At 61.6% G+C, this 13,829-nt stretch overlaps 1 protein-coding gene across 1 annotated transcript in view; it reads left to right on the forward strand.

Annotated features, from left to right (window-relative positions):
- Nucleotides 1-13,829, forward strand: part of EFCAB6 (EF-hand calcium binding domain 6) — a 248,212-nt gene that overhangs the window by 188,909 nt on the left and 45,474 nt on the right. The window contains exons 24-25 of the mRNA XM_062201869.1: nucleotides 5,428-5,631; nucleotides 9,241-9,396. Of these exons, the coding sequence (XP_062057853.1) occupies nucleotides 5,428-5,631; nucleotides 9,241-9,396 (360 nt within the window). The remainder of the gene's footprint in view (nucleotides 1-5,427; nucleotides 5,632-9,240; nucleotides 9,397-13,829) is intronic.

Below are 13,829 nucleotides of genomic sequence, written 5' to 3' on the forward strand. Positions count from 1 at the left end.
GGAGTGACACACCCACCCCCCCAGTGCTCCCACCGACGGGGCCACAGCAGCTGGAGCCCACACGATGCCCTCCGTCCCCTCAGGGAGGCTGGGCAGCGCCAGGTCTGTTGTCCGAGCAGGAGCCCCTGGAACTGGGGAGGAGGAAGCAGAGAGGAAAACACACACTGAGAAAACACGGCTGAGCACAGCCCAGGGAATCCTTGTCACATCCGTTATCCACTCCGCAGTTACCGCACCACGAGGGTCACTAGTTGGCGCTTTGGATTGGTCTGGAGGGTCTCATCGACCCGCCCCTCCCCCGCCAAGTCCCAGTGGCTCAGCCGGTCTGCGTCTGATTCCCTGTCACCCAGTCTGCTCCTATGTAGGCTCCTGCGGACAGTCCCCTCCACGCAGCGGCTAGAGGACCTGGTGGCGCAGCATCTCTGGGGGACCCGGCCCCAGCCCAGGGCCCCAGCCAGCCGCACGGGGGCTCGCAGACTGGGGAGCGTGTGGCTGTTAAGTGGGTGCAGAGGGCATGGGCCGGCTCACAGAGGGTTAAGGAATGAGGCGCTCCAAGCCTGAGGGGAACCTGCTCACCGAAGCCAGGTTAGGAGATTTTGGGAGCAGTGAGTTTTGCGGAGAGTAAGTGGCCAGATGGAATCCCTCATCCCATCAGCCGTGGAGCAGTGAGTCTATGAAACCATCCACCTGCCAGGCCCTGTGTTGGGGTCTGGGCGCCCGGAGACAAAGGAGTCCCTGGCCCAGTTTGCTCAGCGCGAGATGAACAGGTGACAACTGTGACAATGACAGCTGTGCCGGTGGGTGCTCAGGAGAGGCTCCCAGGAGGCACAGCACCTGAGTGCAGACTTGATAGCAGTTGTCAGCCAGGGGAAGCAGCTGGAGGTGGAGGGAGGCCAGGACAGAAGCAGCACAGATGCACCCAGGACAGGGCTCTCGTGTGTCACGGAGCCCGGGCAGACAGGCTCTCCCAGCGCCGGGCCCTGGAGCCCCCTTCCAGGGGAGTGCCCGGCGTCCTGGGCACCCTCTGACCTCGACTCTGGGGTGCAAAGCACCCCTTTCTGAAAGGCTATGAAGGACGCGCCGGAGAGCAGGCCAGACAGAGCGGGACACAGCGATCCTGGACGTAGACAGAGCGGGACACAGTGACCCCGGACGCCGACGGCAGGCCAGACAGAGCGGGGCACGGCGACCCTGGACATGGACGGCAGGCCAGACAGAGTGGGACACGGCGACCCCGGACACGGATGGCAGGCCAGACAGAGTGGGACACGGTGACCCCGGACGCCGACGGCAGGCCAGACAGAGCGGGACACAGCAACCCTGGACGCCAACAGCAGGCCAGACAGAGCGGGGCACGGCGACCCTGGACATGGACGGCAGGCCAGACAGAGTGGGACACGGCGACCCCGGACACGGATGGCAGGCCAGACAGAGTGGGACACGGCGACCCCGGACACCGACGGCAGGCCAGACAGAGCAGGCACAGTGACCCCGGACACCGACGGCAGGCCAGACAGAGCAGGCACAGCAGCCCCGGACACCGACGGCAGGCCAGACAGAGCGGGGCACAGTGACCCCGGACGCCGACGGCAGGCCAGACAGAGCGGGACACGGCGACCCTGGACACCGACGGCAGGCCGGACAGAGCGGGGCACGGCGACCCTGGACATGGACGGCAGGCCAGACAGAGCGGGGCACAGTGACCCCAGATGCTGACTGCTCACGCGGCTGCTGCACGTCTCTTGCGGTAGCAGGCCGGTCATTTCATTGTGCAACAGCGCCGCTCTGCGGGAGTACCTGCGTCAGCCCTCGGCTGTCCAGAGACCGAGCTGCACCTGCGTCGCCGCTGTCAGTGACCAGGAAGTGAGATCATTGCCACCAGCTGCACCAGGGCAGGGGCCTCGGGACCCACCTGGTGCCAGGTTCGCAGAGCACTGGGTGGGGAGAGCTTGGAGGCGGGAAAGGTGGCTGAGCGGGATCTTGGCTCAGGCAAGAGAAGAGTGCATGGGACGTGTCCGTGGGAGCTGATCTCAGGACGCTCACCTCTGTCGGAGGTGAGCCAGCGAGGCAGGCAGACGGCGTCTGACCCCTGCCATCCTATCCGGACTCGTGCAGGTGGACACTTCCCGTCCCGAGGAGCAGCCCTGTGGGCCGTCAGCCCGCCCTTCAGGATAGTGACTGCGAGGATTCCACAAGCCCCCACAGAACACCCACGCCCCAAGTCTGCACCTGCTGCCCGGCCCGGGTCATCAGCAGGGCTCAGCCCACACCCCCCACCTAGTGCCCTGCAAGTCTGGGGCCAGTGGGTCGAAGCTGCCTGTGAAATGTGTCGGAGTCGAGAGCCTAAAGCGAGCACAGCCGCGGCGTGCGTGCGTGCACTGGGTGCGCAGAGCAGTCTGCTTGAGTCGTAAAGTAATGGCCGCGTCTTCATGGCCCCTCTGTTTATGCGCATGTCTGAACCGCTTTAGAGGTCAACCCTTATGGGGAAGCCAATTTTTCTTTTAATGCTACACAGAGGATCATGTGTTGGAGGGTGAGGTGTGTGCTGCTTTAACTCGCTTCCTGTTCCCACTCATGACGGTGTTCAGTGGCAGCTGTGCCGTCCGGTCCTGCATTCCTTGGCGATGAGGATGGAAGCGAATTTCACTCAGTTCAGTGTCGCGATGCCCAGGGTGCCGTCCTGAGCTGAGCGTAGCCCTCCCAGGGAGCAGTCCTCCGACAGGCCTTCCCTGCACGCCCACGTGGCTGCAGTGCCATTGCCCGACGCAGGCAGGCCGTGTCGCAGGCACCATGAGCTGCGTTGAGTGAGCACAGTGGTTAGCGCACGCCTGGGACACCTGCTCCCCCAGAGTAGAGTGCGTTGGCTTGAGCCCCAGCTCCATCCCCGATGCCAGCTTCCTCCTGCTGCACGCCCTGGGAGGCAGCTCTGATGGCTCGAGGAGTTCGGCCCCCGCCACTCAGTGGGAGGCCTGGATGGGGTTTCCAGGTCCGGACTTCGGCCTGACCCAGCCTCGGCTGCTGCAGGCATCTGGGAAGCGCACAGTGCGTGGAAGAGCTCGCTCTGGCTCTGGCTTCTTCTGCCTTTCAAACAAAATGAAAATAGATAAATCAGGAAAAGAATGCGCTGTCGATAGGGGGGCAGGATGTGGACTTAGGAGCTATAATGCTGTGGCACAGCAGGTTAGGCCGCAGTTTCAATGTTGGCGTCCCACATGGGCGTGGGTTCAAGTCCCGGCTGCTCCTCTTCTGATCCAGCTCCCTGCTAATGCACCCGGGAAAGCAGCAGGTGATGGCCCAAGTGCTTGGGCTCCTGCAGCACACATGGCAGACTGGGGTGAATCTTGTGGCTCCTGGCTTCATTATAGCTATTAGGGGAGTGAGTCAGCGGATATCTGTCTGTCTGTCTGTCTGTCTCTCCCTGTCTCTAACCTCGCCTTTCACATAAATCTTTAAAAATATTACCAAAAAGAAGACTTAGCAGGAGAGGGAAGTTTCCCAGAGGGGTGCCCTGGACATGGGGCATGGGGAGGCCTCGGGGCTTCATCTGGGGCTGTCTCCACCAGACTTGCATTGTTGCATCCCCTGGGAGGCCTGAGGCTGGTTACAGTCCTGGTGCAGCTCCCGGAGAGACGCAGCCCCGGGCTCAGCCTGGACACGGGGGAACCGGCAGCCCTTCTCCTCCTGGGTTCAACGTCCCCTCTGCGGGGTCTGCCCACCTGCCCTGGGGAGCTCAGCCCTACAGCAGCCATGGGCGCCCCAGGAAGAGGAAGGCCTCCTTGTTGTCCTCTGTGCTTGGTACTTTTTTTTTTTTAAAGATTTGTTTGTTTATTTGAAAAGCAGAGTTACAGAGCAAGGGAGAGAGAGTTAGATCTTCCATGTCCTGATTCTCTCTCCAAGTGGCCACATGGCCAGGGCTAGTCTGGGAGAAGCCCAGAGCCTAGAATCCCATCCAGGTCTCCCTTGTGGGTGCAGAGGCCCAAGCACTTGGTCCATCCTCCACTGCTTTCCCAGGTGCATTAGCAGGGAGCTGGGTCAGAAGTGGAGCAGCTGGGACTCGAACCAGTGTGCAGGTGCTGCAGGCAGCAGCTTAACACGCTGCGCCACCGTGCCGGCCCCACCTTGCTGGTTTTTTCGGGGTTATAAGTGTTAAGGTCATTCTAATAACAGAGACATAGAAGGGCATTCAGGGTTTCCACAGAAGCCCATTACAACCCGGGCGGGGGCTGAGCAGAGGGCCCACGGGGGTCCCCGGGGCACTGAGCGCTGGAGCTGGTGGAGTTCTCCACCCTGCGCTGCCTCCCTTCGCAGGGTGCAGCCCGTGTTAGGAACGGGCCTAGACGCTGATGGGCGGGGGTAGGAGGTCACCCAGCAGCAGGGGGCTGCAGATGGGCAGGGCAGGAGGAGGAGCTGGGAGGAGAGGCCTGGGGTCCTGTGGGCACCTGGGGATGCCCCCTTTGGGCAGGATGGCAGCCTCCAGTCCCGCGGTGCCCCGTGCGTTTTGGCACAAGTACATGAAGCCTTTACCCGACATTCTTGTGTGCACCACACCACCTGGTAAATAAACCTGCCGCCTCCATGGTTCTCGGCCCGTCCTCGGTGTCTGGTCGCTGCCCCGCCTCACACCAGAAACCCTTTGTCCTCGTCTTCCCCCAGCCAGCACCCAGCGCCACCGAGGGAGGGCTTACATCCCCAGGCGGCTCGGATGGTCTCGCTCATGTCTGAGCCGAGTCCACACGGGAACATCCGTAAATGCCGTTTTATTGATTAGATAGGGACCAAGATCTTCCTGCAAAAATTATGCTATTTTTCTTTAGAGAAAATTGGCAATTTGCCTTAAAAATTTTTATTGAAGTAATTCTATTCTATTTGAATAATGTTGGGAGATAAAATCCCTCCATTATGCCTTTTTAAATGAATTATAATTCAGGAAAATCTCAATAATAGAAAATGACATAAAAGGCGGGAGCCTCATTCTTATCTTGTTTTCCGCGCCCGTCTCTCGCTGGTTGGATGTAATTGGCGTCTCTTCAAAGAGGAAGTGGGGGATTGTGCCGTCCCTGATCGAGGGGCCCTCCCGTGCCAGGTTCTCCTCCCATAGGAGGCGGGGTCCTTTCCCCGGGGGGCTCCACTGTGGCTGTCAGCGGGGGCGAGATCGGCCAAGCTTCTCCCTCCGTCTCCGGGGCAGGCTGCACACCAGACAGTTCATCAGAGCAGTGGTCTGCAGACCTGGGTGTGCCCAGAAACCTGGGGGCTTGGTGAAATGACCTGCAGGACAGGCTGGGCGAGGCCCGAGACCCTGCATTTCAGCCTGGTCCGCGGGGTGCAGAGGAGCCAGGGTCCGAGCCCCTCGTACGTGGCGTGGGTGCTGCCCGACGCCGCGCCTCCGTGGCTGCTGATGGGAGTGTTGTGTTGTGTTTTGTCTTTAAGCTACGACACGGAGGGACGAGGGCACATCACCTACCAGGAGTTCTTACAGAGACTGGGGATTGCCTATTCCCCGGACGTCCACCGGCCCTACGCGGAGGATTATTTCAACTTCATGGGCCATTTCACCAAGCCCCAGCAGGTGCAAGAGGAGATGAGAGAGCTGCAGCAGAACCGAGACGCGGCCGAGAAGCCCAGCGCAGCCAGGTGAGTGTGGCCGTCTCGGGCCACCGCCGGCTGCACCTGCTGCTCTCCAGGCAGCCTGTGACAAAGCTGCCTTGGGACGCCACGCCCCAGTGCCGGCACAGTCACAGTGAAAGCCGTCAGACTCACTTGCTGCTGTAGCGTCCAGGGGCTGGTCATGTGTCAGAGAACTTCGGAGTAGTGAAAACCCTGCCGGCCTGCCCCCCCTCGCCCAGGCACTGTCTCCCAGTCCCGCTCAAGATTTGTAGGCAACCCTTGAAAATGCTTGCTAGCCCTGGATGGCCTCACCAGCTCCCTCCCTTGGCCCGGCTAGAAAACAAGCCCCCTGGAGACGTCTGTCACTTGACGCCGACCCAGACACAAGCAGGCACCCCCGTGTGCCTGTTGTGTGAAGGAGCGGCTGGACGGCCTTTAAGCCATCGCTCCGGCCTTGGGTCTTCATCCCGACGAGACAGCTGGGAAGAGGCCGAGAGCGCGGCGCTTGCAGGCTGGGGTGTGTTGTGTGTCTTTAATAACAGCACCGAAAAGGAACATCTCCCGACCCCTGGTGAAGGTTCCCGTCCCAGGGAACTGTGGAGGTGTTGAGACCATCATGGGGGAAGGGGTAAATGCCTGTGACAAAGGGCCGGGTGGCCGTGGGAGTCCGAGCAGTGTGTGTGCCACGTTGTGGACAGTGTCAGACATGCGTGTGTGCCTGTGAGGACCAGGAGACCGGGACCAAAGGTGAGGCGTTGGTTTGGACGATACTGTGCCCGGATCGGTCTGCAAGGCCCACAGCAGTTCCTCACGCCGCGCTGGCCACACTCACAGCGTGGGAAGAGCTTGTGCTGCTCATGAGGTGGCCGGAAAGCCAGGGGACGGGTTCTCTCGTCTCCGTCCTCGACGGTCAGCAGTCCACACTGCCCGCACTTGGCCCTGTCTGCCCCAGCTCCATCTTGCTCTCGGCTCTGTCCCCGCCCATGTTCTGAACAGCCCCGTGTGGCCCCGAGGTGGCGCGGTGGTTGGAGGGGCTGTGGAGGAGGGCAGTGGAACGCGCCCCTGGGTGCTGGGTGCTGGGGTGCAGAGCCTGCGTGCAGGGGCTCGAGCTGGCACCACATTGGTCTAAGTCGGACGCGCCGTGAGACTGGGAGAAGCGGGATTTACCTGCAGCAGACAGGGAGGCCTCGTACCCAGCGGTGCCTTCGCTTCGCCTGCTGCTGCCACTCGTGAGTAGCGAGGCCCCGTGGGAGGGTCCTGGCATCCCTGCCGCCCGCCATGTTCCTGCGGGCTTGGCCGGGAGAGCCCTGTGGGGGGCGTCGGGGACTTGGTCCTCAGGCGCCTGGTGTTGCCGCTCTGCTGCTTCGGGCCTGTCGGCAGAGCCGTGGGGTCAGCGTTCCGGCACCGTTTCCGTCTCACACTCAGAGGAGGGGCAGAGAGGCAGCCCGTCCACCAAAGTGACCGGAACGTTCTGTTGGCCTCTGGAATCAAAGGAGGTTAATGTTGTTTGGAGTGTCCTAAGTGCATGGTAAAGATTAAGAAAGCACTAGGGTTAAACTTAGGTTGTCTGCGTGCCTTGCCGTCGTGTTTTTAACCCAAGGCAGCATCGAGGATGGGGAGTCAGCAGGGTTGAAGGAGCCAGGAGGTGTGGGATGGAGTGGCCGCCCCGTGGGCCCCGCAGAGCCCTGGGGCTCCCTGCTAGAGCCAGGCCTGGGCAGGCAGCGTGCGTGAGGGCACGGGGGCCGTGCCAGTGCAGACCAGGAACCAGACACGGCCCGAGGCAGCCCCCTCACTTGCTGTCCACGCAGATCCTCTGAACGGGAAATAATCACCACCCGGAAGCCGGTCCGTGCATCACTGAATGAAGACGCGCCTCTCCCAGAGCCGCCGCGGAGCGTTCGCGCCTCCGCTGGCCCTCGCCGTGTGGGGGGCGGGGGACGGCCATGAGGCCACAGAGGTTGGGGACACGGGGCTGGTCTGGCAGACACCGGCAGGGGAGCAGGGCGTCGCTGCAGGTGCTCACGCGGTTCCTGTGGCTTGTGCGTGCCGAGTGCCCCGGGCTCGTCGGAGCCATTCGGGATGGGAGACTGGCAGGAGGAGGGCTGGCTCCTCCAGAGCGGCCGAGCGCCCCACCCCACGCCCCGGGTCTCTGGCTTCGCTGTTCCTGTGGCGAATCGTCCCCAGGACGGCTCCACAGTAACCACCACCACAGAGGCCTTCATTTGGGAGGTGGAATCGCCTTGTCTTCCCCGAGGAGCCCCCACGCAGGCCCTGCACACGCACGTTGCTTGGTTTGCTGGGAGGAGGGACTGAGCAGGGGTCAAGTGCAAGACGGGTCATTGTAGAGTCAAAGAAAGGGAGACAGGAGAGGTAGAGTCAGACAGAGGGAGACAGAGAGGTCTTCCGCTGGTTCACTCTCCAAATGGCCACAGTGGCTGGGGCTGGGCCAGACTGAAGCCAGGGTTCAGGAGCTTCTTCCAGGTCTCCCACGTGGGTGCAGGGGCCCAAGCACTTGAGTCATTAGCAGAGCCGGATCGGAAGAGCAGAAGCCAGGACTTGAACCGGCGCCCTCCTGGGATGCCAGCATGGCAGGCGGAGGCTTAACCTACCACCACACCACGGCACCAGCCCCAAGACAGGTGGTTCTTGCCCCTTAACGATTTGTATTTAGTTTTTAAGTCAGTAAGAATTTGCAGGAAGTGAAAAACTGGGTCGCGGAGACTTTGGGTGCAATTCGTAAGAAAGTCAACCTGGGAGCAGGAACCGCAGGCCTGACGCTGTCCTCACTGGCCACTGTGTCCAGCCCTGCCCTGTCCTGTGGCTACCAGATGGGGATGCCCACCCCCGGCGGTGGAGAAGCTGGACGTGAGAGCGTGCTCCAGGAGGCTGACGGAGGAGGCACACCAATGGCGCCGTGTCCCCTAACGATCGAAGTGCCTGATACGCAAACACAGAGTCCTGGGATACTCCCCCCTACACCGGCTGGACCTCAGCCGCCCCCGCCCCGCTCGCCACCTCCCTCGACTCCTGCCTTAGGGCCTTGGTGCTGGCTGTTCCCGGGGCCCCAGGGAGGCTCTTCCCACTGCTGTGGGCTGTGCAGACCTATGGCTGTCCTGGGGGAGGCCCACGCGTACCTGCCACTTGGGGTGTGTGTATGCTCGGGCCCCTGCCTGGCTCCGACCCCATCTGCTGTCTATCGCTGGTTCCACGCCCGCTGGGACATGGACTCTCCCAGGGGTACCTGTCTGGTTCAGCAGGTGTTTCCCCCGCCCAGGGCCCCGAGAGCAGCACCCGACGTGTGGCGGGTGCTCAGGAACCTGAGTGCACATGTGGTCACCGCCCTGTAACGTGGCTGCGTGCGTGAGGTCTGGGTTGCGTGTTTAAAGCGCCAGCTCTAGTAAAAAGGCAGGGCTGTCACTTCTCTGGTGACCATAATGAACGGATGTGAGAGAAACGTGTGGTCTGTGTCCCTGGGATACCGTTTCACGTAAATGTTAGCCCAAGGCCGGGAGGCGTCTCCAAGGTTTGTTCTCTAAACCACCGAATCCTGGCGTTAGGGTGAGCACGCAGCCCGTGCTGGCGTTGGAGTTTCTCCGCCTCCTGACGTGGGGTGTGTCTGCCACTGTTCCCTCCCAGCGATAGGCTTCTGGCGCACTACGAGGACATCAGCAAGGCGCTCGCCGCGGAGGACAGAGCCAGAGGCGGCTCCGTGCCCGTGTGCAGGATGCAGAAGCTGCTGCGGGAGTGCGGTTGTCCTCTCCGGGAAGAGGAGCTGGCCGGCCTCCTGAACAGGTTGGTTCTGACCAGGTTAAACACGCGTGTGTTTCCGAAAGCCCACGGGAAATGGGATGAGCAGACACGTGTGGGGTGGGGGGATCTGCCCTCGTGGCTGACGCACCTGCGTCCCGCCCAGGAGGGCCCCGGGTTTGATTCCCGGCGCCAGCTCCTGCCCTCAGCGTCTGTGAGTGCCCGTGCCGGGAGGCAGCGGGGTGGCTCCAGTAGGTGAGCGTCTGCTGGGAGGCCTGCAGCCACTGCCCAGCTCCGGGCTCTGGCCTGGCCCAAGCCTGGCCATTGCAGGCCTTAGGGGGTGAGCCAGCAGGTGGAGATGTGTCCTCCCTCCCTTCCCACCTCGCAGATGTTTTTTGGAAAAAAGCCTTATTTTGGTATAAAAATTTTTGAAACCTAATGTCTAGTCTTTTTCATAATATACACATTCCTCGAACATTTTTGAAGACTGGCACCCCCCCCCCCCATGTCTCTCACAGATCTGAAAATCCGATTACCGAGCTGCCTTGGGTTCTCCCGGGTCAGTTTAGTCAGCCAGCTGGCACGGAGGTGGCCCTCACGTGTTCCTTTTGACTGGGCTGCACTGCGATGGGTTGATCAAAGAGAAAGCAGTTTGACAAATGCCCACGTTTGCCCAATGTGTCTCAGCATAATCGACATTTTAAGGTTTATTTGTTTTATTTGGAAGGCAGCATTACAGAGAGAGGGAGAGACAGAGAGAAAAGTCTTCTATCCACTGGTTTATCCTCAAATGGCCACAATGGCCCGAGCTGGGTTAGGCCAGAGCTAGGAACCACGAACCTCCTCCGGTCTCCCACGTGGGTGCAGGGGCACAAGGACTTGGGTCGACTCATGCTGCTTTCCCAGGCGCATTAGCAGGGAGCTGGATGAGAAGTGGAGTGGCCAGGACCTGAGCCGGCGCCCATATGGGATGCTGGCGCTGCAGGCAGGGCTTCACCCGCTGTGCCGCAGCGCTGGCCCCTAGGGGGAGCTTGTGAGTTCTTGGTGAGGTGAGCAGTTTGGAAGCCTGGGGGAAGAGGAAGTGGAGTGTGAGCAGGGGCTCAGAGCAACTCCAAGCCCCAAGGGCGCGAGGAGGAGGAGGGGTTCCACGGGGTCGGAGTAAACGCGCAGGGGCGTGAGCTGGCAGTCTGCAGGCAGGGAGGGCTGGGACCCGCAGTGCAGCTTCACCCCCCCATCCTCCACTTTCTTAAGTATTTATTTATTTGAAAGGAAGAGGCAGAGAGAATCTGCTGTCCGCTGATTGACCCCCCCAATGGCCACAATGACGATGGCTAGGCCAGGCTGCGTGGACGGCAGGGGTTTGAGCACTCGGGCTGTCTTCCACCGCTTTCCCAGGCACACTGGCAGGGGGCGGGATAGGACGTGGAGCAGCCGGGGCTCGAACTGCTGTGCCACAGCAGCGGCCCACGGTCGTCGTCTTTGCCATTAGCTTTGTCTCTCACGTCACTCACGCCTCTGGGAGGGCTCGGGTGGCTCTGCAGAGCTCCAACAGCAGCACCGCGCTCGCCTCCTCCGAGGCCGCCGGCCCCTGCTCCTCGGGGCTCTGTTTCCAAGGGATGGACATGCATCGCCAAGTCTTGGTTTCTCACCTGTAGGCAGCGTCTGTCGAGCTGTGGATTTAACTCCCTTCCACCCATCCCTGGCAGCAGCCACTCGCCCCCATCAGCCTCCACCACCCCGTGGGAGAACCCAAGAACACAGCCCTGCGCGCTCACGGCCCTGCTGCATCCCACTCTGCCCAGATCCGCACCCGGGATCCGTGCGCGCTGGCCCCAGCCCTTGTCCTTGTCACACGGCGGGCGCCTCTGGCCTGAAGCCTTCTTTTCTCTGACATGGGTGAAATCCCCGCCCCGTGACGCCTCTCTCCAAGCTGTGGACGCCCGGGCCAGCAGCCCAGGCCGCGCCTTCTCGCTCCCCGACTCCCGCTCCCACCACCCGCCCCGACTCCCAGCCCCTGGTTCCCCCCCACCCCGACTCCCGCTCCCCCCACCCCGCCCCGACTCCCAGCCCCTGGTTCCCCCCCACCCCGACTCCCGCTCCCCGACTCCCGCTCCCCACCCCCCCGGTTCCCACTCCCCGATTCTCACCTGAACTTGGTTGCCGAGTTCCCCTCTGTGGTTCTTTCCGAGGCCCTGGCTGTCCCCAGGTGCCCAGCGCCTGGCCGGCTGTGTTTTCCAGTCTCCCTGAATTAACCTGCGCTCTCGCTCCTCCTCCCGGCCTCCATTGCGGTCCAGCCCTTTCTCCGGGGTTTCCTTCCTGCTGTCCTGCTCCCTGTGTTTCTGACGACCAGTGCGGCACCCTGTTCTTATTATGTAATTTTGTTTTGTTCTTTAAACAATTCCTCACGTTCAGTGCTTGCCTCACTAAGAAGCAGGTTAGAAAGTCTGCACAGTGAGGTGGACCTTGGCAATTTTGGTCTAAACTGGGGTAATCTGTTAAGTGGTTTCCTTGGGGGCCTCCCCAGTATCAGTATCTTTTAAAAAAAAAGAAAAGAAAAGAAAAAGAAAAAAATATTTTCTTCAGGACTGGTCAGGTTACCAGAGGATAGAGTTACGAGCTGACACACAGGATCCCAGTTAAGTTCACACTATGGATAAACAACGATTTTTATTATAAGTATATCCCATGCGGCACTCGGGGTATACTTACATTTTTAAAAGTGTTGCTTATCTGAAATTCTAGTTTGACTGTGTACCCTGGAGGACTTTGTTCATTTACTAATCCCGGTGGCCTGGGCAGAGAAGCCCCTGGTCTCGGGATGCTGCCCTGGGGGAGGCTGGCGATGATCCGACAGCGCGCTCCGGCTCGCGCTCCGGCTCGCGCTCCGGGCCGGGCAGGTCGCAGCTGTCTCTCCAGGTTCCTAAGTGACCCCTGCCCTGAAGAGAGTTCTCTGATGGCCGCTGACGTCCCGTTGGTGTGGCGTTTTCCTTGCTGTAAGTCCGGGGTTGGTGCTCCTGGGTGCTGTGCTCGCCGCAGCCCCCAGCGCCCCCGCCCAGCCCTTCCCTGGCCCGTCTTCTGCAGCTGCACTTTGGTTTTTGCTTTGGAGGTGCTTGGTCCTTAGTGGAGAGCAGCTGCTGCCAGTGCCTTGGGCGCCGTGACAGCTGCCTAGAACGGGTTCCCTTGTGAAGGACAGGTGTTAATTTCTCAGGGCTCCAGGGGCTTCCTAGTCGGATAGCAAGGTGCGAGCAGCCTCGGGAGGCCACGTCCTCTCCACAGACGTCCACCTCTCCACGGGCACCTCACAGGGCACCAAGCCCATGCGTGAGGGTTCCGCCCTCACAACCCAGTCACCCTCCTCCCCGGCCCCACTTCCTACCTGGCGCCGTCACGGTGGGGTTGGGATTCTAACCTACAGCGTGGGTTTTGATGTTTGTGTCTCTGGCATTCCGTGATTTCCTTGGGCGAGGGTGTGTTCACACTGTCTCTCTTGCATTGTTGGCCCGTGTTCCACCCTGTCAAGTGAAGATAAACCTGTATTTGGACTAGCCTGGAAGAGACGCTTGTCACAGGCCGGCTTCGTGCAGCAGGGAGAGCGCTCTGTGAGCTCCTAGGGAGCCATGGATGAGGCCAGCGGGGACGGGCTCCGGAGAGCGAGGCGAGCGCGGAGTGTGGCCGGACAGGGAAACAGTGGCTGTCCCCGTGGCCAGTGTCGTGCGGGGCTGTCAGGAGGGGCAGCTGCACGGTCTGCTGCCGCTCGGCCGGGGGTGGGAGAGCAGCGGGAGAGCTCTGCTGAGGTGGGCAGGTGCTTCCCGCAGACTGGTCAGGGCACACGGCGGGTCAGCCAGGGGCTGGCGAGAGCTGGGCATGGGCGCTGGGAGCATCTCGCTGCCCTGCCCTGGCTGAACTTGTGCAAAGGTGACCCGTGGTGGTCGAGGGGAGCAGTGTGCGCCTTCAGGTGTCCCCGCTCTCTGTTCCCCTGGCACCCCCTCCCCTTCCTGCTCCAGGTCATTGGCCCAAGAGCACCCTGGGCGAGCGGCCGTTCCCCTGGGCTGGGTCTCCGCCGCCTCCGGGCCACAGCTTCTGTCTCTTGCTTTGCTTTCTTCTCTTGATGGAGTTCCCCTGAAGTCATTCCCCTAGAGGAGCCGGTGGGAGATAGACATCCGAGTCCCTGTCGGAAGAGAGGGACCGGGGACGGGGCTGTGCGTGTGAGGGCCGAGAGTGCCGGGGACAGGGGCTGTGTCTGTGAGGGCCGAGAGTGCGGGGACAGGGGCTGTGCCTGTGAGGGCCGAGAGTGCCGGGGACAGGGGCTGTGCCTGTGAGGGCCGAGAGTGCCGGGGACAGGGGCTGTGCCTGTGAGGGCCGAGAGTGCCGGGGACAGGGGCTGTGTCTGTGAGGGCCGAGAGTGCCGGGGACAGGGGCTGTGTCTGTGAGGGCCGAGAGTGCCGGGGACAGGGGCTGTGCCTGTGAGGGCCCAGAGT

This window comes from Lepus europaeus, chromosome 10 (assembly GCF_033115175.1).
Source record: "Lepus europaeus isolate LE1 chromosome 10, mLepTim1.pri, whole genome shotgun sequence".
Taxonomy (NCBI): Eukaryota; Metazoa; Chordata; class Mammalia; order Lagomorpha; family Leporidae; genus Lepus; species Lepus europaeus.